Source organism: Pieris napi, chromosome 3 (genome assembly GCF_905475465.1).
Source record: "Pieris napi chromosome 3, ilPieNapi1.2, whole genome shotgun sequence".
Lineage (NCBI taxonomy): Eukaryota > Metazoa > Arthropoda > Insecta > Lepidoptera > Pieridae > Pieris > Pieris napi.
Genome location: NC_062236.1, coordinates 1,634,342 through 1,660,311, shown reverse-complemented (window position 1 = coordinate 1,660,311; position 25,970 = coordinate 1,634,342). Strand labels below are relative to the sequence as shown.

General features: G+C 33.8%; 1 protein-coding gene across 2 annotated transcripts in view; it reads left to right on the top strand.

Moving 5' to 3' along the window:
• LOC125063752 (disintegrin and metalloproteinase domain-containing protein 10) overlaps window positions 1–25,970 on the top strand; it is a 99,384-nt gene that overhangs the window by 12,611 nt on the left and 60,803 nt on the right. Inside the window, exon 2 of one of the 2 annotated variants that reach the window (XM_047670354.1) lies at window positions 24,878–25,071. In XM_047670354.1, coding sequence (XP_047526310.1) covers window positions 24,878–25,071 — 194 coding nt within the window. Of the gene's footprint in view, window positions 1–24,813; window positions 25,072–25,970 lie in introns of those variants that run through there. The other variant, XM_047670353.1, reaches the window with a different exon arrangement.

Genomic DNA, 25,970 nt, shown 5'->3' with positions numbered 1-25,970 from the left:
TGTGAATAAATAAATGATTTTGATTTGATTTGATTCGAGACCCATTGCGCGTTTGTTTTTAAGAATTGGTTCGCTTGTTGTAGGAACCCTAAATCGAATTCTGTCGCAACGATAGCCTAGATTTCATCTCATTATACACTGTTTAACTTCGTAACCCTACAGTTTGGTGTATGTTTTATTGATCAGTTTTGTGTTTAGGCAAATAGATAGCATCTGTGCTGTTTCAATTTATTTCGCTAGGAATCATATTTAGCACTGTTTGAACCATAACCAAGGTGGGTTGTGGTTTGACTATTTTAATAACACAAAGTGTTACAAAATTTAAAAGTGTGGATACAAAATCTGCTTATGAAGAAGTAATTTTGTATGTATTTTCAATATTGATAATTTCAACCGAATAGACTCTATTTAAATCAATTAGTTATTACATAATTAATTCATTAAACCAGTTATATTAATTTTATTGTGGAAATGTAAATTAAATCAATGCGGGAGATATTTTTCCCTCAGCAACAAGGGGCCAGCGGTTTTATAAGGGAATTAGGTCAGTGGGGCTAGGTGTGCGCTGCACTACGTACCTGACAGTAGTTGGTATTGACTAAGTTATGTAAATGGCTTAATTTGTGTGAGAAAAACAGTTTAATGTTAAATTTTTAGTATGACTATGACATACTGGTGGTTTCGAAATGTCGTACAGTGAATTACGTTCGGTGGCGGTTGTTGTATGGGGATGTTATAAATAGAACTCTTTGTTTGAAGCTGCGTAACAACTGACTCTAATGGTTTAAAATATTCAGAGCTTATAACTAAGACAAAATTTGGGGTAGAAGGGTTGCGACGCCAACAAAAAAAAACTTGGCTTATCTAAGGGTTAATCAATCTAACTGACACTTATGTTTTTGGACATTTTTTTTTTAAAGACAATTCACACCAATTGACCGAGTCCCATGCTAAGCTGGTGAAGCTTGTGTTATGGGTACGAGGCAACGGATATACAATATACATACATACTATAGATAGATAGACAGACATATAAATATATATTTAAACACCCAAGACCTAAGCACAACACCAAATGCTCATCACATCGATGTTCGTCTCAGCCGGGGATCGAACCCGGGACACATGGATTCGCAGTCAGGGGTACTAACCACTAGACCAATGAGTCGTCATTATCGGAGACGAGAATGTTAAAATACAATTAATTATTATAAGTGTGGTAAAAACTAAAGGGCTTCAAGTGTACGATGATATGCTTCTAATTATTACCTAAAATATTTATATGTAACTCAAAAGTTAGGTTACATAACTAGTTCTACATACTTTTCTTGGCTCGACTGAAATTCGAACAACCGTCGCCATTTTGAAATGTCAGACTTACATTGTTTATTTTTTGTAACAATTGTTTGTTTTGTACAATAAATAATTATACTATCTATTGTGTTTTCTAGAAACTAGTATACATTCTTATATTAAGACATTTCAATGAATTATTAAGTTAGCCTACATGACTTAAAAATTATTCCCCTTATATTGGTTAATTTTTATTTACTGGCAATACGCTCTTACCGGCCAAATAAAGTATGTGGCACTGTAAGTGGCTTCGTCTAGGTTTTAAATTTATTATTTATTTGATACTTCGTTGCAAATATCAGTACGGGGTAAATAATAATGAGGGAAACGAACGGCAACCACTGGAAAGAAAAGCCAATTCATGAAGTGTAAAATTATTTATGTCTAAGCATTTTTTAAACCTAAATATTTTTTTAATACGATGAATTATTTAATTTAATAAATTTTATTTATCTTATGGTAATTAGAGTACACATATTTATATTAAACAGAGAAATTAAACGATAAATAAGTTGATAATGATGAGAATGGCGTATATCCCTCATATTCATTTGTTTTAAAAACAAAACCGAGTTTTATATACCCCAAGCTACTTCACCAACTGACCTCTATATAATCCGGCGGTGCATTTTATACAAAGCTTATTTACACAGTACATAAGCATTATTTTGAACGTGCGTCTCCTGCATACGTCCCATTTTGCATAATACGCCACTTACCTTGTAACAATGTGGCGTCGGCGTACTTAGGAGGCTAACTTTGCGCGTATTTTTGAATTTTTCATCACGTAGAATTTGTAAGTTACATTTTGTGGGACAAGTGCAAATGCAGGTTTTTGAAGTTATACTTCTTTTGGCGCGTTAGGGAAAAATGATGAGAGTATATTTTTACGATGCTCGCGCGCACCGTCACAAAAAACCGACACCTAGGGTGTCGGTTTTTTGTGACATAGTCTAGTATAGCATTAGATCTAGTATAGCATAGTCAACATTTTAAAATAAAAAATGTCAATTTCTTTAATTATGTATTAAATACCTTTTTTTATTGTTAGTGTCGTTTTTTCTACAAATGTAGAATAAAATATTTGAAAAGATTTTAATCTTAGCTTCTAACGCGTGTACATAAGTACACACACGTTTTTTTTTCAGTTAAACCGCCGATAGCATTGCCAGTTACTTTGTACGTGGTTTGACTTTTTAACAAGCATCTTTAGTAGATAGGAATATTATACAGTTTAACCGTCATGTCATCGCAATTACCTTACACACAGGATAGTCTAATTCCGGCCCCATTTTAGTAATTTGTAAATATTTAACAACGTAGACTTTGATGTATTATGCTTTATCGTCATCGGAGAGAAGTACCGTCTTGCCTTGCTTTCCCTTCAAATGATCGCGAAATTGAATGTCGTTTGATTTTTCAACACCAAGTATTCCGATACTGGCTGTAGCTTTAAGAAAAGTGTCTTCGAAAAGAGGAGTAGCGACATAGGGAGTTTTTGAAGTTATACTTCGTTTGGCGCGTTAGGAAAAGGTGATGAGAGTAAATTTTTAAGATGCGCGCGCACACCGTCACCAAAAACCGACACCCTGAAGTTAGCTAGAGTCAACATTTTAGTTTTATGAAGTTATAATTCTTTTGGCGCGTTAGGGAAAAATTATGAGAGTATTTTTTTTCTATTGTTAGTGTCGTTTTTCCTACAAAAGTAGAATAAAAGTTTTGAAAAGATTTTTATTTTGTTACGCCAAAGAAGTATAACTTCGAACGCGTGAAAATTACACACACGTTTTTTTTTATCAGAAAATAATTTACTATTTTTCGACTTTGATATTAATTATATATATTTAGCCATTAAAGCTGAAGTTGTACTTCACTGAATAGACGCCGTTTCATTAGAGGTCAGTGGAGAATTAAAAGCTGGCCTCCGGGCCGTTTCCTTCATTTGATGAGTTCTCAACGAAAGCAATTAATGACACACATCCGTTTAGTAGATGGGATGGAATTTTATAGTTTATCCGTTGGTTTCAATGGCTAGGTTTACAATTAACGAGGAATATCGTTGAATGAAAAAAGGGATTAACAATTGCTGCGATATTGTTTATTACTTGATTGTGAGGAAGTTGCATGGATCTGGTTAGTGCTGCGTTCTTAAGTTCTCTTGTTATTTTCATTTAAACAAAAATGAAAAAACATGTGTGTGTATTTATGTACAATTTGTATTCTACGTTTCTAGAAAAAACGACACTAACAATAGAAAAAAGGGATTTAATTGAATGTTTTATTATAACGAATTATCTTGTTAAATAAAGTTTATTTAAATATCACAAAAAAATATTTCTACATAATTAAAGAAATTGATTTTTTTTTAATGTTGACTATGCTAACTTCAGGGCGTCGGTTTTTTTTGACGGTGTGCGCGCGCATCGTAAAAATTTACTCTAACGCGTCAAAAGAAGTATAACTTCAAAAAATAAAGTCATCAGAGCCGGTAGCCCAGCGTCAAATCTGCATATGCAGTGAAGGAATACATCGTGAGATCTAAGTATCTCACACACTGTTTTGTTGTGTTTTTTTAATATTTTTTATTACTCTTTAATGTTAATATTCTACGGTTTCGATATTTGTAAATATGTGAGGAACATGTATACTAACTTTTTTAGTATAGTAGTTTATTCTAAGAGTACATTGTCTTCACATATAATTATTTAACAAATGTAACAAAATATTGTAAACCTATTTTAAAAGAGTAAGTGTGGAGTTTCTTGCCCATTCTTCTCCACACGAAACTACCTTTTGGAAGGGGCAACTAGAATCATCTTTATATTTTATTTTTTTTTGACGTTCAAAAGTGCCATTTTAGATGGTCTAATTGAAATAAACGATTTGACTTTGACTTTAAGAACCAAAAATCGATATGCGCAGACTCATACAGCTGATATAAAAATTTAAATTAATATCTAGATAATAGACGGATGCAATCTGATACCTTTTTTTTTTTATCGGGACAACGGGGCTCACATTGCCAGACGGCGCACAAGGGTGTTGCCGGTTGTCAGGTTGTAGTGGCATTGGATTATTATTACTTAAAAACGCATCTTTTAACATATATATATGTTAAATAGCATAATATAGTGGCTTACAAAGGATTGTTTCGTGTCGGCTTAATTGAAGCCACCGCGGTCGAGATTGCCTACGTCCGTACACAGTTTGTCGATTAACTCCCGACTGTATTTATATTGAACGATTGTCAGTCCAATTTCGCTCACTTGACGATGTTATTGTGTAATCATTGGCCTATTTGGAAAAGTACAGAATTATGATTTAGGTTGACAAGTGGTTTTAGGCTCTCAAACAATAATTGAAACGCCCAGAATTTTTCTATTTTTAAAATTTGTGTGTACTACGAGCCCCGATGCAAAATAGTTTAGTATGTAAATATTGGTAAAATAATTAAGAACGTTTAGTAAAAAGTAAACCACTATTTGAGGAACATTTTAATGTTTATTTTAACATAACTGAAATTCTTTCATTCAATTCTTTATACGTACATACATAACATAAAAAATAAAATAAAAAATATAACGCCAAAGTATTCGTCTACCCTTGTCACTCACGCAAAATAGTTCGTCTACCAAATAGTGGTGTCACATATAATTTAACGTTTCGTTAAATAATATTAACATAAATTTATTTAATACAAATTTAGTTATGTCCCGAGATTCGGTTGGCTAAGAACTCTTAACTTTAATTAATTATTAGGATGCAGGGAATTTAAAAAAAAAAAAAGATTTTTTATTCGAAATTTACCCTGCACAACGATATCATCTAACATTACGATCTAGGCTAACTTAAGATTAATTTAAAACTAACTTAATTTACTAAAAAGGATGTTTAACATAAGAAAGTGTGTAACACTACTTATAGTCTCTATTAAGAGAAAGACTTTCACTAACTAATTATTATGACTTTTAATTGTACATAAAGTTACTACGTTATTTGATAAATGTTTTAAATGAAATAAAGTGAATTAAGTTAATTAGTAGTTATACAGTAAACACTAGAATTATTTTAAATTTAAAACTATAATACTGTTATCTCTTTGTGTGTTTCACAGCTAGCAGAACATGATATTGAGAAGCATTTTTGTTTTCTCAAAAACAAAAGAAATCTATGAGTTATAAATACTTCTTGTTTGTTATATATACTTTATAAATACAAGGATAAATCAAGAAAAGCAATAACCATTACTTGCGGTAGGTTCTGGTTCAGTAAGTTCTGATTTACAACTCGTAACTCACAGGTTAACTGAGTATATTATGTTTCCTTTTGCGGTCGTTTCTTGTTGGTTTTAGAAATTTTTATATAAAATAAGTATTTGAATTGTCGTAATGTAGTTATCAATATCTATTTTTATTTATAAAGAATAAATTGTTGATTTTATGATTAATTTAATACTGTAATGCAGGCTTAATCAAATAGTCTCATTATATTAATTTAATAAAATAGAAATTTAAGTTTTCATAAATCTTTTAATCTATACTATAAATCCTCAGACCAGTGTTGGTTTAGTGGCTTCAGCGTGCGACTCTCGTTCCTGAGGTCGTTGGTTCAATCCCCGGCTGTGCAACAATGGACTTTCTTTCTATGTGCGCATTTAAAATTCGCTCGAACGGTGAAGGAAAACTTCGTGAGGAAACCGGCTTGCCTTAGACTCAAAAAGTCGACGGCGTGTGTCAGGCACAGCAAGCTGATCACCTACATGCCTATTAGATTGACAAATGATCATAAAACAGATTCAGAAGACCCAGAGCCAATTAGGGTTGTACCGTTACTGACTTATTTGAGAAAGCCTCAGAAGTTGTTGGATCTCAGCCACGTTTGGTTAAACAAGACCAATTTCTTGGTAATTGTATAAATTATTTAACAATTTAATCTTCATGTGTATATTTATTTACTGAGTTTTCCCAGAGTGACTAGGCACGTTGATGTTGCCGTTCGCTAAGTAATTGGCTGTGTCCCACCGAGTATTGCCGAGTATGGCCAAGTTTTGTGTAGGCACTTTTCTGTCCCTTGCCGTTTAATTAAATTTCTCCAGCTCTTTCGATTGAGTCCTTAATAAAGCGCTATTAGTGGCTGTCTTTTGTAAGCTGTAAAAGGTTTTACGGTAATTAGTCTATATTTTTAATTGGTGATTTCTTTTCTCTTGTTAATTGCTCAATAGTGAGAATAGATATTTTATTTGTACTATTGAGTCGATTGCAGACAGTACAGTAAATGTTTTAGCCTGGTCGAGCCATATTAAGCGGTCAGAGGTCGCTTTGTACATTCTTCATTGGTGTCCGTCAAGCCAAAGTCAAAGTCAAAATCATTTTTTCATGAATGTAAATAAATTAATTGCTTCTAATTTTACATTTACTGCCAGTTCTCAAATCAAGAGCGTAGAACGGAAGAGAAGAACGGACAATAAAATCTCCGCCACTCTTTTTAATCGCCAAGTTTTTTGTTTTACACAATGTTTGTAAGGAGCTGCAACCATTACACCATGTTCCACATGACATCTTGAGTAATAAATAATAATAAAATTGTGAAATAGGAGCACGCACTTACATTCTCGTGGGAACAACACCCAAAAAAAAAAACCGTCTCCATGCAGCCGTAGTTTGAACATATATATATATGTGTTGGGTTCTTAACACTCATCACACAGGCAAAAACAAATTTCAAAACGAATTATAATTTGCGCTGCGAATCTAACCCCACTCGTTGCGGTCCCTTCATACATCATTTGAAAGACTCTATTTCTGTATTAATCATGTCTCTTAAGTTTAATAATAGATATTACTGATAATACAGCAACGCGTGTCTACTCAAGTTATATATTTGGTACTCAGTTGTGGAGAAACAGTAGTAGTTTGTAGTACAAAACCTTTGTAATGAAGAGCACAAAGGATAACGTCGAGAATTTTTAAATGCAAATAATTTTAACATTTTAAATTTCTGCTCAACTTGTTTGTTAGATAACGAATCCCACATATATCTTATCATTTCGGTTGACCTTGAAAACCTAACGACTGGAAACATAGTTTTTATATGATATTTAGTATTTTGTTGCAGTGTACCTACTGGAGTTGTTGGGAGCTTCACACATTCTTTCAGTTGAGATTAAGTCAATTTTTTCATCGTGATTATTTGGCACATGTAGCCCCAGTCTCTCCATCATTTCCCTATTATATATTCTACCTCTAAGGACCTAAACAAATATAATGTCATAGTAAGAAGATAATTTGGTATATCAAATATAAATTTTATATTTGACATAATGTAATCTATTTTCGTTTTTATGGGGATAGCTGTCATGTCAAAGACAAGTAAATTATAGTTGAAAATATATAATTGGAGAGTATCTCCTCCTTTACGTTTTATTTCAGTTGTATCACTATGGAAGTTAAAAATATGGGCGTGGTATTGAGTCTGCACGATGTACATGCTTGTGTTATGCAAAACTAATAAAATATTTGTATATAGAATACTAAATGTTGCAATCTACCTAAAAGCAGTTTTATCTTTAGTAGTAAAATTGCAAGGTTTGAGAAATATCTCAAGTAAAAAGTCATTACATCGAAATCGACAAAAGGTTTTATTTAAAACGTGAGGTCTAATTGAATATCCATAGATACAGCCTTCCAATCCAGGTCAGTGAGCTTGAAACTCGGATCTAGGTCATCCTCACAAATTGTATTCTGTTTATAATTGGTTGCTAAGATTACAGGTTTACTTGTGTTTTTGTTATATGCAATTGCTTACGTGTTTATTTGCATATAAACAATTACATATACAAAGACATTTAATGTTTTTAATAAGAAACACGTTTCTGGTGAATTTTACTTTAGACTCAAATTCAAAATAACTTTATTCATATAGGTAAACAACACTTATGAACGTCAGAAAAGAAGTTAAATTAATTCTAAATTTACATTTACTACCAGTTCGCATGTCAAGGGCGTAGAGACACTCTTTTTAATCGCTAAGTTTTGAGTCATTCGTAATATGTCGCGTCGCCAAAATGACTTCATTTTGCGACTATGACTTATGTTGATGATTTTGACATTGTATAATATGTTGTTAGCAATTTCCTAGCGACTGTAGCGAAATCTACAATATGCGCTTACAGATCACGGCGATTACGTCATTCCCTGAAACGCGCTTAAGATTCTGGCTAAGATATACCTAGGTAACACTGAAAATGTTTAGAAAATGAAAAACGGCTTAATGTAGAAAGTTGCCAATACTTTTATTGTTTTTCGAAGTAATCTCGTTCCTCTCTACACATCGTCGCATTCGATGAAACCACTGAAAAAAGCAGTTGGCCCATTTTTCCTTAGGGGTCTCTTGTATGGCATTTTCATATGCTTTCACCGCATCTTCAGGGTTCGCGAAGCGAATACCTCGAATTTTATCTTTAGTTTTTTTTTCACATTTTTTTCCTTATAAAGAAGAACAAGGTACGTTTTAAGGATGTAATGTGTGCTGTGGTTGTAATTGGCCCTGGCTCAGCTGCTGACGAGCAGGCTGTTCCACAGCGCTGGTCATTCTGTCAGAGACCAGCAGCTAGTTTGCGCTTTAGTCGCAAAAAAGAAAAAGAATGTAATAATACTAATACTTAGTAAAAAAAATAAGGGCTAGTTTTGTTTATACAAAGTGAAGTGACTTACTTCACTCATGTTGTATCGATTCTTCTTTCAATTTCGTTTTCGATGTTGCGAGTGGCTGTTTGAGTTCCAACTTGGTTTGAACTTTTGCAAGATTGACGATCTTTTCAAAGTTTTTCCCGCAAGTTTATTACGATGAGGTGACTCTATGTACCTGTCGTAAATGAAAAGTGAAAAATCTATGGATGATTGGTCTAGAGACGGTAGTTTAGCCTTTTTATTTTATCTATGTGGTTTAGTTATTTATATAAAGGTTTGCCATAGGGCTTTACAGTAAAATTTCACTAGGAACATACATAATACATATACAGTCGACTCTCGATAATTTGACACTCGTTAACTTGAATCTCTCGATAATTTGAAAAAAATTCCGGTCCCTTGAAAAACACTCGATAATTTGAATAAAATCAATAGAAATTGGTCCCTTCGGTAATTTGAAGTTGAAAAAGTATTATCTTGCTCGCCAACATGCGATAATTTGAAATCCAGTCTTCCCTACTCTCTATAATTTGAAATCCAGTCTTCCCTACTCTCTATAATTTGAAGCGTTTATCATGCATGTACCTGTCGTTTGTTTGCATACATGCACAGACTTGTCAATTGTTTCCGACACAAGTGACGATTACTTTGCAGCTCTCACCACTATCAAAATTTCTTTGGACAATGATAAACTGAAGTCACTCACTCAAAAAAAGATTACAGACTTCTTTTTGAAATAAAAAATTGTGAATAATGGTTATATGTAATAATAATTGTTAATACATAATAAGAATATGGAAATAATAAGTAACAAATTTTGATCAAATTCTTATTTCCTTCAGTTGCCCCTCCCCCTCGTGCTTATTCAAACACTTGTTATTTTGAACTCTTGATAATTTGAAATTTATCTCTGGTCCCTTGAGTTTCAAATTATCGAGAGTCGACTGTATCAACATAACTGAGCGTTTTTAAGGCAGTTTTTGCCGCGCACCACCGTGGAACCAGCTGCCCACTGAAGTATTTCCGAACCAATTCGACTTAGGGTCCTTCAAGAAAAGAGCGTATTAATTATTAAAAGGCCGTTTGCCCCCTGATCTAAATAAAAAAAAAAGTAATAGTACATCCCTAAACACAGCATGCTTTATATATATTATAAGTATTACTAACCAAAATCTTACTAACTATAAATATGTAATCTCAAAAGCGAAAGAGATAAATGATAAGTTATTGCAAATATTTATGGAAAAGATAGCTCTGAAAGAGACACCAATGTTGTCTGACACCTTAAGCAATATAGTTTCTAAGGGTGCTTGAGTGCGAACTATGGCTCCCGTATATGTTGTATGTTTTTGACATACGAGATTCACACTTGAAACTAATTCTCGACTCCTTAAAGCTTTCTGCACATAAATTGAAGGTATATTTTGTTAGTAACAAATTCTGAGTCCGTAACAACGTTTAAATTAAGAATTGCGAAGTTGGAGCTCGAAAGTTTTTAACCTTCAGGGACGAGTAATCTCTAAATCCTTTTGGGACTTTCCGCACTTTAACGGTAAGAACGTGACGTTGGGGATACCATTTTTTTATTAAAATAGCTTTGGTGAGATAAATTTACTGTCATTTTTAATAACATTTGCTTTTACGTTCCCTCTTTTGGTAGGTTATTCTGTTTTTATTTGACTTTGTTGATGTTAGATTTGGTTTAATGAATTATTATTTAATTTTTGTTTTGTATTATAGAACTTCGTCAATATTATTTTATATATAGTATCGCTTCTAGGGTTGCTTGCAAGAAATCGCTTGGTATATGGCCGCTGGTTGCACCATGTAATTGTTTTGAAGTTAATTATTATTTTTAATTCTTGTATCTTCTCTAATAATAAACCATTAGGGTTTATTATTAGAGAAGCAGTCTTTTGTGACATTCCATACAGAAGTCTTTTAGCCTAAGAAGAATGAATATTTCTGTATGTTTTGTTAGAACCAAATTATTGAGCTAGAAATCAAACCAAGGTCTTAACTGATGTAACGCCGCCCAGGCCATGAATTTGGTTCATACATCCTGATTACAGGATGTGTAAATTGTTACCATAATTATGTAAACTGATGAACTCAGATAATAATTGAATAAGCTGGTTTTAATTGTTTTAAAACAAAAGCAGATTACACTCGGGTGTATAATGTCACAAGCTGTCAATGTCAATGTCATCCGCAATACATGGGCGTAAATAAGCCAATATAAAATATGTCAGTCACTATTACGTTCAATTTATTGATGTATCGTTTGTTTTATCAGCGGTTTTGATTGTTATTACTTACATTGGTCGTTGTTAGATATGCTGTGAATGGTTAAATTCAGAAATTTAAACTTGTGCCGTTTAAAATTACTTTAATAGTTTATGGAAATGGGTTAAGATTGTGGAGTCTTTTGAATTTAGGCATGCATCGTATGTATATCTTTGTTCCCTAAAAGATTAAAATAATTCTCTTGCTCTTTGAACCCGAAAGCCAGACGAAGATTTCGATTTGTGAGTATTATCTAATTAAATAATTACTGTCTTTCCGTTGTCCAGATTTCTTTTGTCTTATTCGTGTTTAACATTTGTTACGTTAATGTTAACTGCCATTCTCCCGTTTACGTTCTTGCCGATTCACTAAGGCCTGTAAGGGCCTTATCTAGGTCGTGTTCATGTGGGGGATCGTCCTCACAGCCTCGCTCCTTACAATTATAACACTAGCTCCTACAGGATATCGAACCTTTTCCTATTGTGGCAAGTAGATGATCAGGTTTTTGTCCCTGACAGACGCCAACAACTTTTTGGATCTATCGGATGTTTTCCTTCTTACGAGTGAGTGTTATGTCCAATGATGGACAGCCGGAGATCGAAGCTACGATCTAAGAAAGGAGAGTGGCACGCTGTATCCGCTCAAAACGCTCCTCCCATATAAATAAACATTAACGCTTACATAACAAAGAAAGTGATGTGATAGTAACTTGGAGTTAATGTTGCAAGTTATTACTCGTTACAATCCTTTTCCACGTGTTCATTCAGACCATGAAATATTACCTCATTATGAACGGCTATAAATTTAACTCGCATAGAAACGTTTACTTGGATTTTCTTATCGCCAGATGCATTTTTATACTGAGGATAGATGAGGTTACTATTATACTATTAAGTTTTCATTGATAGCTTTATTATTCTATTTTTTTTATTAGTTTTATTTTTTTACTGTCAAAATTCGATTAAATATTTTAAAAATTGAAGCGGAAGGATGTGTTTTATTTATAGAAAAGGGAGCGGCCAGTAGCCTCACCTGATTTTAGTGCCCGTGGACACTAAATGCCAGAGGGCTCGCGACTGTGTTGCCGGCCTTTTAAGAATTGTTTATTTTTTATAGAGGATTGATTTTGAACTGGAGGCTCATCTCATGTTAATGACACTCAATGCCAAAGGGCTCGCGATTGTGTTGCTTTTTTGAAATCGGTTTGCTCTTTTCTTGAAGGACCCAAGTCGAATTGGTTTAGGTACCTATACCTACCTCCTTCAGTGGGTAGCTGTTGTTATTGTGTCAATATTTTTGGATTTCATTTTGAATTTAAATTGGTCTACCGTTTTTGGTAATAGCGAATGAAGATTTAAATTTTATTAGAATTGATGCAAGTACGAACACAATAGAATATACATATTCGCATATCATCATATCTTTGTAAGTTCGCGTAATAAACAGTTTAGTTGAGAATTATATTAGGCATTTATGGGGCAAGTTTCGGGAGCTTGAGCTAATACACTATGACACACTGTTGAACTTTGCTTCCTTGCTTTTTGTTGATGTTGCGTCAGTTAGATCTTATTTAGATGAATCTACATGCATCTTATGAGCAGTGTTGGCCTAGTGGCTTCAGCGTGTGACTATCATCCCTGAGGTCGTACGAACCCCGGCTATGCACCAATTGACTTTCTCTCTTCACTGAACACTTGTACGTACGGTGAAGAAAAACATCATCATGATATGAGTTAACCCAAAAGTCTAAGACGCACGTAAGGCACAGGAAAAAACATATGACGAAACAAACAAATCGGAGTTCCAGAAAAAATGATCAAATAAGCACTTTGTCCTATTCCTAAATCACAGTAATACCATAGGTAAAACAGTAATTTCAAAAATGACAAGTAAATTACACTTTCAAGACCAAATTATTGTAATTACCAAATTTAATGGCGAGAAAGTATCTACATTACGCTGTAATTTGAATCTTTCGGAAGTTTTCACCAAAATCATTCCATAATTTATCATTGCTCGGAATTTGCACTTTCATTATTAACGACTTCATATCTTACACTGCTAAATCAGAAATAGGTTACTTGATAGTATAAAAGATAGATAATGTTATTGAGAAAGAGTATTTATTATGTTTGTGCTGGATTGTAAATAATAATTTATGAAACCTTGAAAAAGGTTCCTGATTTTGAATAAATTCTAAGTGCATAGAGCCGACGTGATATATGTATATAACTACGAGGCACTACACATTTATATACAAATGATTTTGACAACTATTTCATAACAAAAACAAATAAAATATGTACTTTCATTAAACGCTTATCGCTGAAACTATCACTGCAAGGATTTCTTTTAACATAACAGATATTTTATATTTCAATAAAGAATAAAGGATATTAATCTTTGTTGCCTAGATTGTATCTTATAGTATGATTTAAGGCAAGATTCAGAGTCGAGACTTAGTGCTAAGTGTGACCTTGGTATGTCAAATTCAATATATTTTGACATATTAGTACTCTTATAACGAAATATACATGTGTACAAAAACTCGAAAATAGTTGTATTATTTTTCTATACGAGATTAAAAAGATTGAAATTTCGTCTTTTTTAAAAAGCCAAGCTCACGCTACTTTGTAAATATAATACAAGCTATACAATTGCTCTTGTATTGAAAGCGTAAATATTATTGTAATGATGTGTCATTGATATTAATTACTCGAAAGTTTAATAAAACGAAAGTGCAATAAGAATAATTTTATTACTTCATTAAGTCTAGAATGTTGATTGCAGTGTTTATTACTGAACAAATACACAGTGCTGACTTGTAAAACTGTAATTAATAAGGAACTTAGAATTAATTATGGCTAATTAAATTTAACACCATAAATAAAGACAAAAAAAATTGTCACGAAGATTTTGACAAAATTTGACGGTCTGGTCTACGCCCAGATTCTTAATTTAAAATGCAAATAACTATACATAAATTTGTTGTATATATATAAACAGCGGAAAAAATTGGTGACACGCGTGTTGTGATAATAATATTGATAACTATGAAAATGCCGGCAACGCACGGCAGTTTGGCAGTATTTCTTAACATCAGTCGTGCCTCTTTTCCGTGCTATGAAATAAACAATTGCTGATAATTTATACATCATTGGTGCTACTTAATGTCAGTGCGTCTGCGCGTAATACAAATATCTAGTTTAAAGCCACTCGCTGTCGCCATTAAAGTAAGGAAGGATCAAGTACATCTGGGATATCCAAACAAACTAGAAGAGGATTTGTTTGCTTAAGCATAATGTTCATTATGGACTAAATACGAATACATACTTCTATTTTCATCATCTTGAACAAAACAAAACATTCATTGTTCACACGATGGCATGTTAACGGACAGCGTTGCATTTAAGAATAATGCAGCTAAATAGGTTCAAAGCTTAGAGATCTGCATCTTCTACCGCACCATGGAGTGTGTTCAGAGGAGTTGTTCGAAGCAGCTAAGTTTCATTATCGGACGTCAAGGTAGAATACAAAATGCCATCCGTATCACCTCGACGTCTGTCGTTCCACAACTGAGCTGAGCTGCCCGCTAAAGGGCCTTAGGGTCCTTCAAGAAATGAAGACCAATAATTGAAACGCCGGCAGCGCGCTCGCGAGCCTTCTGGCAAAATGAGTGTCCTTCGGCGGCGGTATCACTAAAGATCAGGTCAGATCAGGACGGGCAGGACCGTCTGCCTCCTTTTAAGAAAAAAAGCTTATAACTAGTAACTCACATTAAATGTTTGGGTTACTTGTGTTTATTTTGATTTGATGTCGTACTAGGGAATATAGATTTATTGGGCTATTTCAACAAAATATAGATAGTACTTACGTAATATCTATCGTATTTTGTTAGTACAACGCACATTATTAAATAACTTGCAATTATTTGATAATTTTAAGACTTAATTATTGTAAACATTCGAACGAAATGCGGTATCCCAACATGCTGGTGTACACAAGGGTACACTTCGATGTACGCCTATGTAGACTATTATGTGAACGTCAAGGAACAATGAAGGGAAACAGTAACGTGCCTACAATATAACAATGCACTATATAGATGATGAATTGTTATTTATGCGTAAAGATCTATACCTGCCTTGCATGTTAACAATGAAGGTGATTATACGCTTCTATATTTAACTTTACACCGTTTGCATATAAAGTGAATAAGAAATAAGATCTAAAATTTGAAGAATGAAACAAAAAACTTGAGGTTTACCAAAATTTTAAAGGAATTATTAAATAAGGGAGCGTTCAAGTATTATGTCACGCAATTTTTGGAGATTATTGACCCCCCTCCCCTCCATGTAACGCGCCGTAACGTTTTTCTGTACCCAATAGTAAAACGTTTCGTCACCAGTCAGTACTGGAAAGTCGAAAATAATATTAACAATAACGCGTAATTCAATCCCCGCCCCGCACCCCCCCTCGTAAAATTCGTTATGTAATACTTGAACGCTCCCTAAGAAATGTTATTAAACTGTTATAGAGTATTTGACTGATAGACTTTAATTTCTTTATAAAAGTTAAGTTTTTTTAATAATATTAAATACCTTTTCGCAACGTAAAGCCAACGCAAATATACCAAATAAATAATGTATCTTATAAGAATAGAATTAACTATAATAAAGCATGCCCTCTCAACATTGCTGTGCCTAACCAAGGTCCTTATTGTAATAAATTATAACGTGTCACGTGTAAAATATGAACATAAGGAATGCAATAAAGATTTGAGTTTGAGTTAAACGAATATTGTTTCGACGAAATCAAACCCAAAAACGTACGGGTGTAATTGTATCTTCGCGAGCATTATCAGCCTCCTGTAGCAATTTAAGTAACACAGTTTTTTATTGATCTGCAGTGACAATAAGAAAGTATGTATATTTAAATAAATAAAAATTAATTGCTAAGCGCATTACTTGAAGAAGGATGAATTCGAGTTATTTTATTTATTTATTCCTTGATGGTTTTTGTGAAGAGTATTATAAATGAATGTAGTTTTATTTACTAGGTTTATATTCTGGAAAAGCGAACAGTCTCTATAGTCTATAGGGTAGCATAGCAATATGTTCCATATGTTGGTATGTAGGTACTGAAAAGGTTTGCTAAGTAAAATCGTGTTAAGACGAAACGACGTTAACAGGGTATCTAGTTAAAATAGCAATGTAATTTTTATACCTACTCGCTATTTAGCGAATTCGAGCTATTCATTATTCAATTGAGTTCACCGTTCATTTGGAACGCAAACAATTTTTCAGTCATCAATGCAAATGAATTTTGTAAAACAGAATGAAAAGCCCTGCTTTGTTGAAATAGGGATGTTTTGTCCACCACAAATCCACCATTTTATTTTTTAATTTTCTCTTCAATTTACCGTTAATACAAATGTATTAACTACGATGTTTCTAAAAGTCTCTTGGCAATTTGTGTACTAGTCTCCGATCATAAAGACGACGTCTTTTACGCACACATTAAAAAATTGGTGCCTCGCTCGTGTATTTGCATCTGTTAAAGAATCATAACGACGACTAAAATAAATTTGGAAACAGATGAACTTAAATAAACATCGAAAGTGTAAGAATAACAGCCTTCCGTATCTGTGATTGAATGGCCAAATGACCCACTAACGCCTGGAGCGAGAAATAGGCTGTACAAACAAACAGGGAAAGTTTATCAATATGGCTGGCGGCCATCTTCGAAAAAATATGGCTTTTTATTTAGAGAAGATATTTTCGAATCTGGTGAGATTTTCGAATGAATAACTAATACTAATATAGATTATATGATTAAGACAATCTAAACGCATTGTAAGGGAACATTATAAAAAGACAATTTATTTATTAAGTAAGTAATAAATAATTTACGAAATGTCATATATTGTTCACGATTTTTAATTCTGCAATGGGATAGCATTATAGTTGATATTAAGATAGAATTGAGCCCTGTTATGTGCGATGGTAGGTCACGCGTCCATGCTATTTAATTTTTGTGATTATTTTCCGTTTTATAAGAGAGTTAAGTTTATTAATTTATAATGTAACAATAATGAGTTTTAAAGTGGAAGAGATAATTGTTATATGAACCGCTGAATAGAGAATATAAACAATATAACATATTAGAATATTTTCCACATTTAACACAAAACTTTTGTTCTTAATTTAGTAAAGGAAAAACTTTACGTATAAGAGTGAAAAAAAAATTATCAACGGGCATTAACTATATAACCTCACACGTAATCAAAATGATTGCACACCCTTAATAGGCAAACACAGAGTGCTTTTGTTAAGTTACTAACAGAATTATTACAAACTATAAATGTGAAAAGCGAACGATAAATGTTACTTTATCGCAAAATATTGGCAAAGATGGCTCTGCGAAATTGAGTAAGAGAGGTGGAAGGGATCAATGTAAGGGGAAAATGTGTTAGCTAACATCACACCCTAGGCGTTAGAACGATAGGGAATTAGATATGTCGAAGTATCGAGCGCTTTTCAGCAATTGAATGAATAAAATGCACTCATGTTAATAATGTAACATTCGCTTCTGACGACGTGCTCGCGTCTACCCTTTAGCGTAACAATACAATAGTTTAAATTTCGAATCGACTCAAATTCGAACATCTTTGTTTTGCTTGGTTGACTGATCGAGTTTATTATGTCTACCCACAGTTTTATTTTTGTTATTTTATATGCGTACATCTGTGCGCTCTAATCTTATCTTATCTCTATTAATCTTAGTTTTACAATATTGTTTCTCAGTAAGTGAATTATGTATGCAATTCTTATGACAAATAAAGTTATTCTTAAACCTAAAATTCTACAATTCCATCCAGCGATTAGATTTACCACGATCAATTTTTTTCTAAATTCACAACCATGAATCATGTCCTCGAAGCGGTCGATGTTCGCTCGATGACACGTACGGCATTGTCAGGACAAAAAACTATTGATAGCACCCGCTATTTTGTTTGCGAAATCTGGGGCGCATTTTTGCAAGCCGGAAGTGCTCGAAACAATGCCGTGCAAATCTCGTACGAGGATTTTGCGTCATTGCACGTAAGTTACATCATGTTGTGATATCACAAGACACACTAATATTATAATACGTGTATGTAGAAACTGTTGAGCCAATTTTATCAGTAATCAGTGAAATATGTTTGTTGACACAGATTCATGTTTAGCCCATTGAAATGTTACAATTTGAGGGCCAAACTGAACATTTGCTAGAGAACGCAATTTTATTTATGGGACATGTAGAGGGGGTCAATACAATCACTTAAACCCAAGTTTGTGGGGTCGGCGCCCAGCCGACACCTTGGAAAAAGGGGTGAAAACACGTTTTTAGCTGTATCTCCTAAACAATCCATCGTACAAAAAAAATGTGGAGACATATTTTGTAGCAAATCGCTTTGTCTACAATTATGTATATGTGACTTTTACCATAAATCCAAAATTCTAAAAGTTATAAGTAAAAAAGTAAAAAAAAAATTATTTTGATTTTATAAAAAAAATATGTTAGAACAATTTTGTAGAGGATCTCTTTCTGAAGATTTTAAAATTAAATTTCGTTAATTGGAAACGCTGTTACCCTGTATTTGTCAAACTTTAAAAAATCACCGAATTACTATTTGAATTTCGAATTCTGACAAGTTGTACTAGGTTGTTAGTTGAGGATTATAAATTTTAATTTAGATGCAATTCTAGACGCAAATCAATGATTTAAATAAAAGGGGACGCTTATAAGTCTTTAATGAAATAACGTGGGCTTATTACAAGTGGATAAACATGACTAGCTCCTTATACAAACGGGCTGTATTGCCCGTAATGGACGTAATTAAGGGGATGTTCTGGCTTGTTTCCCTTCGGGCTTTTACCTGAATCACTGTAGTGCCATCGAGGCGTAGTGGATGATCCGAGTGGAAAGTGACATTCGTACATTTTATTAGCATTCGAGCGAGGGGAACTAATCGTGGGGAGGCTGTATGCATCACTGACTTTTGATTGTAGGCGGATTGAGGGTGCACAAAGAGAATCTTAAGCTCTTCATGTAAGCGGAAGAAATTGTTTCAAAGTTCATGTCTTTATACAATAGAAATGTTGTTTTCATATCTATATTTACATAATTTATTAATTTACAAAAAACACAATCCTGTCCTAACAGGTGACTCTAAATTGACAAGAATACAAAAAGAAAAAATTTACACGAAACAATAAACAATAAATTTATTAGAAAAAAAATTACATAAAAAGTTAAACAAATAATAGAACATTTACCGTTGAACGGTTTAGAGAATATGAATGCGAAGTGAAAGATCAAACTTTGGGCATGGCAGAAGTCACCGGCTTTAACACGACAGATGTGTGCTGGTTAGCTAAGTCAGGCTCAAAGTCCGGCAGCGCATTCGATACCCCACGAAATTCAATGAATTGTTATAGGTAGCTAAGCTAGAAGTAGCCAAGTAAATAAACAACAAACATACATACGCGTCTAATATCTTTAAGAGGCGAAAACACGAAAAAATACGGAGTACATAAAATGTTGTCCCCATAATGTCCTGGCAGATATTCCACAAGAGACATGCACATATTTTATTAGCATTCTGTCGCGGGGGAATCAATTCTAGAGCTGCATAAATCCAGCACGTTTCACGCTGCCTCGCTCTCAGATTGCATTCAGCTACAGCTGTCTCATAGATTATCCAAAGCATCAACATTTCACATCTATGTTTACTGCTAATACAGGTTCTAAGTAATTACTTATCAGATTTCTAATGTAAATAAATTTGGGCGGTTTGGGCCTCAGATTTCTGTATCTGTTTCATGATTATTTGTATTGTGCCTGACACACGCAGTTGACTTTTTGGGTCTAACGCAAGCCTCCTTACGATGTTTTCCTTCAGCGTTCGAATTTTAAATGTGCACATAGAATGAGAGTCCATTAGTGCACAGCCGGGAATCGAACCTACGACCTCAGGGATGAGAGTCTCACGTTGAACCACTAACCAGCACTGCTCTCTAATGTGGTAGAGGAATATCTATCTCTTGAAGTTTTTAAAGTACGATTTAGTTTTCTTAGTTTTTACTATGTATAGATGATTTCTTTTTGTAGAGTAGTGTTGGTTCAGTTAAAGCGAGCTACTCTCATCCCTGAGGTCGTAAGAAACCCGGCTGTGCACCAATAAACTTTTCTGTGTATGCGCAATTGACATGCGTTCGTACAGTTAAGAAAAACATTGTGAGGAAACTGGCCTTAGACACAAGTCGACTTCGTGTGTCAGGAGTGAACACCTACTTGCCTAATAGAAAAAAAAATGATCACGAAATAGATATATATAAATTTCAGGTGCAGACGTGTGTGTCAGGTGCAGGTGTAATTTTATTTTTATATAATTTGAGATGTATGATAGTAATTGTACTACAGCTGAAGTTACAGCTCATTTTTATGCTGTTATTCTAAGAGAGAATACCTAATATAATTAAAATCACTATGTATTATATAAAATTAACGTTGTGTAAGTTATGTTCTTTAGTATTTTGGACAGTTGAGAAAGTTTAATTCCGATTTTTTCTTTAACGATTTGGCATAAATCGTGTTAAAATATCGTGTAATTATGTACAGATCAATACAAAAAAGCTGTTCCAAAATTAAGTCAATGACCTAGGCAGTTGCCACATCCTATCAGATATTAAAAACTGGTTGTAAGAACTAAATGTTACTGCGGTTTTTGTTATACATTTTTATATTTCCTGATCGATATAAATCAATTATTTTCGATTTCTAGGAAAACGTCGCTAACTGTAACGGAAAAAGATTTCCGATACCGTAAAAGTAGCAAAAAAGAAATCTTTAAATTAAATAATTTTAACAGTTATAAACGGGAACGTTTTTCCACAACTCAGCGTTATTTAAAGCAGTTATCGCCGCGCACCACTACTATGTGGAACCAGCTGCCCACTGAAGTATTTCCGAACCAATTCGACTTAGGGTCCTTTAAGAAAGGAGCGTACCAATTTTTTAAAGGCCGGCAACGCATTTGCAAGCCTTCTGGCAATGTGAGTGCCCGTGGGCTTAACCGGATGAGCCTCATGCCCGTATATATATATATATATATATATATATATATATATATATATCTATATATAAATAAAAATTATAACATTACTGTTTTAGCTTCGCACGGCTTGATATTTAATAAATTATTTTGGACATGCATATGGTCTATGTATAGTTTATTCGTTACAATCAAAACTTATCGGTATAAATTTACATAACCGATGAGGTTGTAAGTAAATATTATGATGGAAGTAAGAGAGGTAAGGACCTTAGTAAGTGGGAGGTCTACGGTCGGAAACCGGCTTGCTTGACTTATATATAAATAAATAAATATATATATATTTACATAACTCGTCCAAATCAATTCGAGTGTTTATGTCTATTAAAATAGTCTGATCTTCAATAATGTAACAACTATAATTATTATAAATATATATTAACAATGCCCAAGGAATGTTGTTTTCACTCGTTGAATATACGTTTCTATGGTTACGTTATTCACAAGTATAATGTTTTATATCTATGAGTAATAACAGTCTTCTAATGAAATGTTTATTATAGTGAAGTTCTATAAGCACCCCTTTTCCATGACACTACGTTCCAAAACTAAGCATTTATTGCCGCACTACCACCATGTCAAACCAGCTTCCCGTTGAAGTATTTAAGAACAAATTCGACTTAGAGCCAATAGAAGAGCGTAGCTAAAAGGCCAGTAAGTAAAGCCATTTGGCAGTATGAGTGTCTTGCCCATGGAGCCGTTCAAGTATTACGTAAGCAGATTGACTGCAATTATCCCTCCCCCCCCACCCCTCTTGTCAGCAAAAGTAAGCAAAACTCTTAAAAATAATCATTTTTTGTAGAAATCCCCGAAAATGTATTTCGATTTCAAGCATAGACAATGTGTGGGTATTATGTGTAAAAAAGTAAACAATTACTGTTGCCGTAATCACCAAATAAGAAAATAAATGGCCGCCCCCTCCCCCTATAGTGTTAACGTAATACTTGAACGGCCCCCATTTGTAAAAATACAACACATATATGTTTTATAGAATGGTCATCAGTACGAAATATATTAATATAGTTGAGTAGATATCGCTGACATTACACGCAATATCTATTACCACACTGCTCTTATCAATCAGTTCTCCGATTGTTGTTTCATCGCGGATCAACTCCACGTGCACAGAAATTTAAGCTCTTTTATGGAACAGGAGGCAATTACCAGCAGGTGGGTTACTTGGGAAGCCTGAACATCAGGAAGCTTGTAAGTGCGTTATCGGCCTTCAAGGTAGTGATGTCTCTAAAGGCATCTCCAGGTTCTGAAATACCTGGACTGGCAGCTGGTTTCAAACTGTTACTGCTTTACAAACGTTGGTTTTTGAAAGTATTATAATACACTAGCTGTTCTCTGCCACGCTTCGCTGTTGCACATTGTGATTGAATGGTTGAGAAATGAGAAACAAAACAAAGAAAACATTTCATATAAATTTAATTTTGCAATACTTGTGGAAAAAAAAATAAAAAAAGCTAAAAAATTAAAAAAAGCTTATAGATAAAAACAATCCTTGATGCGGATTATATATCATGCTAAAATTTCAGCTGGATCGGTGCAGACATTTTGAGTTTTTGAAGCGTACACAAACCAACATAACATTTTTATATATACACTAGTGGACCCCACAGACGTTGTCCTGCATGATATTTCAAGCTATTATGATATTAAAGTATGAAAGTACCGACTGCAGCGCCATCTGGCGGGCTGATTTGTGAATCTAAACCATTCCCAGATCCCCTTGAACACACACAAAAAATTTCATCAAAATCGGTCCAGTCGTTTGAGAGAATTTCAGTGACATACACGCTCACAGAAGAATTATATATATAAAGATATAGATGGTTTTAAAATTGAATAGAAATTTATGATGAATTTTAATGATAGTTCGTTGTTTAATGATACAGTAACATGTGCACAGCATACGCGCTGTAGTCGTCACATGTCTTGTAGTTATCTGTTTTTTATTATTCCAAGTAGAGCTACATAAATGATTGCTTCACATCACTTATAGCAAAAAAAAACAAATAATATGCATGTGATTCGCGAGAAAAAGGCAGTAAAAAAAATTCAAAAATCATTTAATCATATACATAGTTAATGTACACTTATGATCGTCAAAAAAAGGAAATGTATATGAAATGCTTCTAACTTTACATTTAGTGCCAAATCAAGAGCGTAGAACGGAAGAGAAGAACTGGCAATAAATCCTCCGCCACTCTTTATCCGCCATGTTTTTTTTTTACACAACGTTTGTAAGGAGCTGCAACCATTACACCATGTTCCACATGACATCTTAAGTAATTAATAATAAAAACATAAATTAAAAACAAAGACTTGTCCTCTATCAGCTGAAGGCATGGTGAAAAAGGAGCACGCACTTACACTCTTGTGGGAACAACACGCAAACACATAGTCGAAATAACTAATATCACCGCATACACGAATTCAAGTACGTCCAGTCACCAAATAGCACCCGTTCACGAGTATGACGCATGGCCAGCCATCGGCCCCTCGGCTATATAGAAGAAAATAATTGATAGTTGATACCCCGTTGATAGCTTCAGAACAAAAATATTAGCTTAACTATCATATACATCAAGTTCAACAATAGTGGACAACAATAAAAGTAACTTCTGATAGAGACAAAGCGACTTTTGAACTAAACTCTCTAGATAATGAAACAAAATGTCCCAAGTTCTTCACCAGCACTACATCTAACACTCCTTTTATTACTAGTTTTTGTGCCTCGTTGTTATAGAAAGCCTGATGTAAAATCGAATTTCAGTAATACGTATGATAACTATTATAATAGGCTGTTTGGGGCGAAGGCTTATGTGGGACTCTGCGATCTGTATAAACTCTAAAATCAGCGCCACCAACACCCGGCCTAGCGGTAATAGCCTGAACATTGTCTTGACATATTTATAATAAATACAAAAATATTGAAAACTTTATGACTAAAGTTCATATATCGCTAGTCCCCACACTAGGGAGTCCCTGTGTTGTGGGTAACTAGAATTACTAGATAGCAATTAGTCAGTGGTACATGAGAAGAAAAAAAAACGTGTGTGTACTTATGTACACGCGTTAGATGTTATACTTCTTTGGCGTAACAAGATAAAAATCTTTTCAAAATTTTTAATCTACGTTTGTAGAAAAAACTAAAATGTTGACTATAGCTAACTTCAGGGTGTCGGTTTTTTTTTGTGACGGTGTGCGAGCGCATCGTAATACTACTTTAATAAAACTTTACTAAAATTAATTACGTAAGTTAAAGTTTCGAGTAGGTACAGCAAGTAGGATGAGACTATGGAAAGACTTCTACAGACAATGGAAAATTACATACTATACCTATGTAATAAATATCTTTTAATTGTATTGTCCTTTGTTACAGCATCTCGGCGCCTCAGTGAGTACGTGGAAAACTACGAGGAGGTGCACTACAATCATGATGAGGTGCATCTCCAGCACCTGCGCGCGCGCCGCTCCGTCGACCCGCCAGATCTGCGAATTAACTTCGATGCGCATGGGCGGCGGTTCAATTTGCGGCTGCGACGCGATCTGTCAGCCTTTAGTGATGATTTTAAGGTATGTGTAAGGAACAGAGGGCAGTTGATAAGTAGTCTGGCTTGAAAATGACACCGGTGTTTAGTAGGCTAAGGCATCAAAATTACTTAAATTATTATAACTGTAGCTTAGTGCAGTAATCCACCTATAACGCGTTATCATATAACGCGATTTGCACCCTCCATAAAACGCGCTGTAACGATTTCTCATGTTTCATTTCTGTAGTGTGAAATTTATAATGATTTCCAGTCCATAATTAGTTTGGCGTTCCTTTGCGTGTTTCAATTGTGTTGGTATAAAACTAAACTAAATAACTTTATTAAATTCGTGTTCGTAGTTTTTAATTTTTTATAAATTTGAGGACTACTTAAATGATCCTAATCCTTGGGATTGATTTTTATATGATAGTTCATACAATTTTTATGACAATACTTGGCGATTAAAAAGAGTGGCGGAAAGTTTCTTGCCAGTTCTTCTTACCCGCTCTACGCCCTTGACTTGCGAACAGGTAGTAAATGTAAATTTACGATTAATTTAACTTGACGATTCAAAACCTTGGTTACCCACTTGAATAAAGATATTTTGAGTTTGAGTTAATTAAAAAAAAACGGTTTTACGAGATTTCCTGTAACGCGATCCGGGTCTACCGCGTTGTAGGGGGATTACTGTACTGATAATATAATATAATAGAGCTTATTATATTATGTTATTAAATCTATTAGAAAGTCGAAATAGTCAGGCGGTGTACGGAAATAAAATATTATTAAATAATTATTATAAAACGATCGAATAAATCCATAAAAGGATATATATTATAAAGATTTCGTTATAAATTTTAATATATTTTAAACATACAAGGCTACAGTGGCTTGTACAATTGATGCGTTATTATCATAACTAAGGAATTCTTATGTTTTATA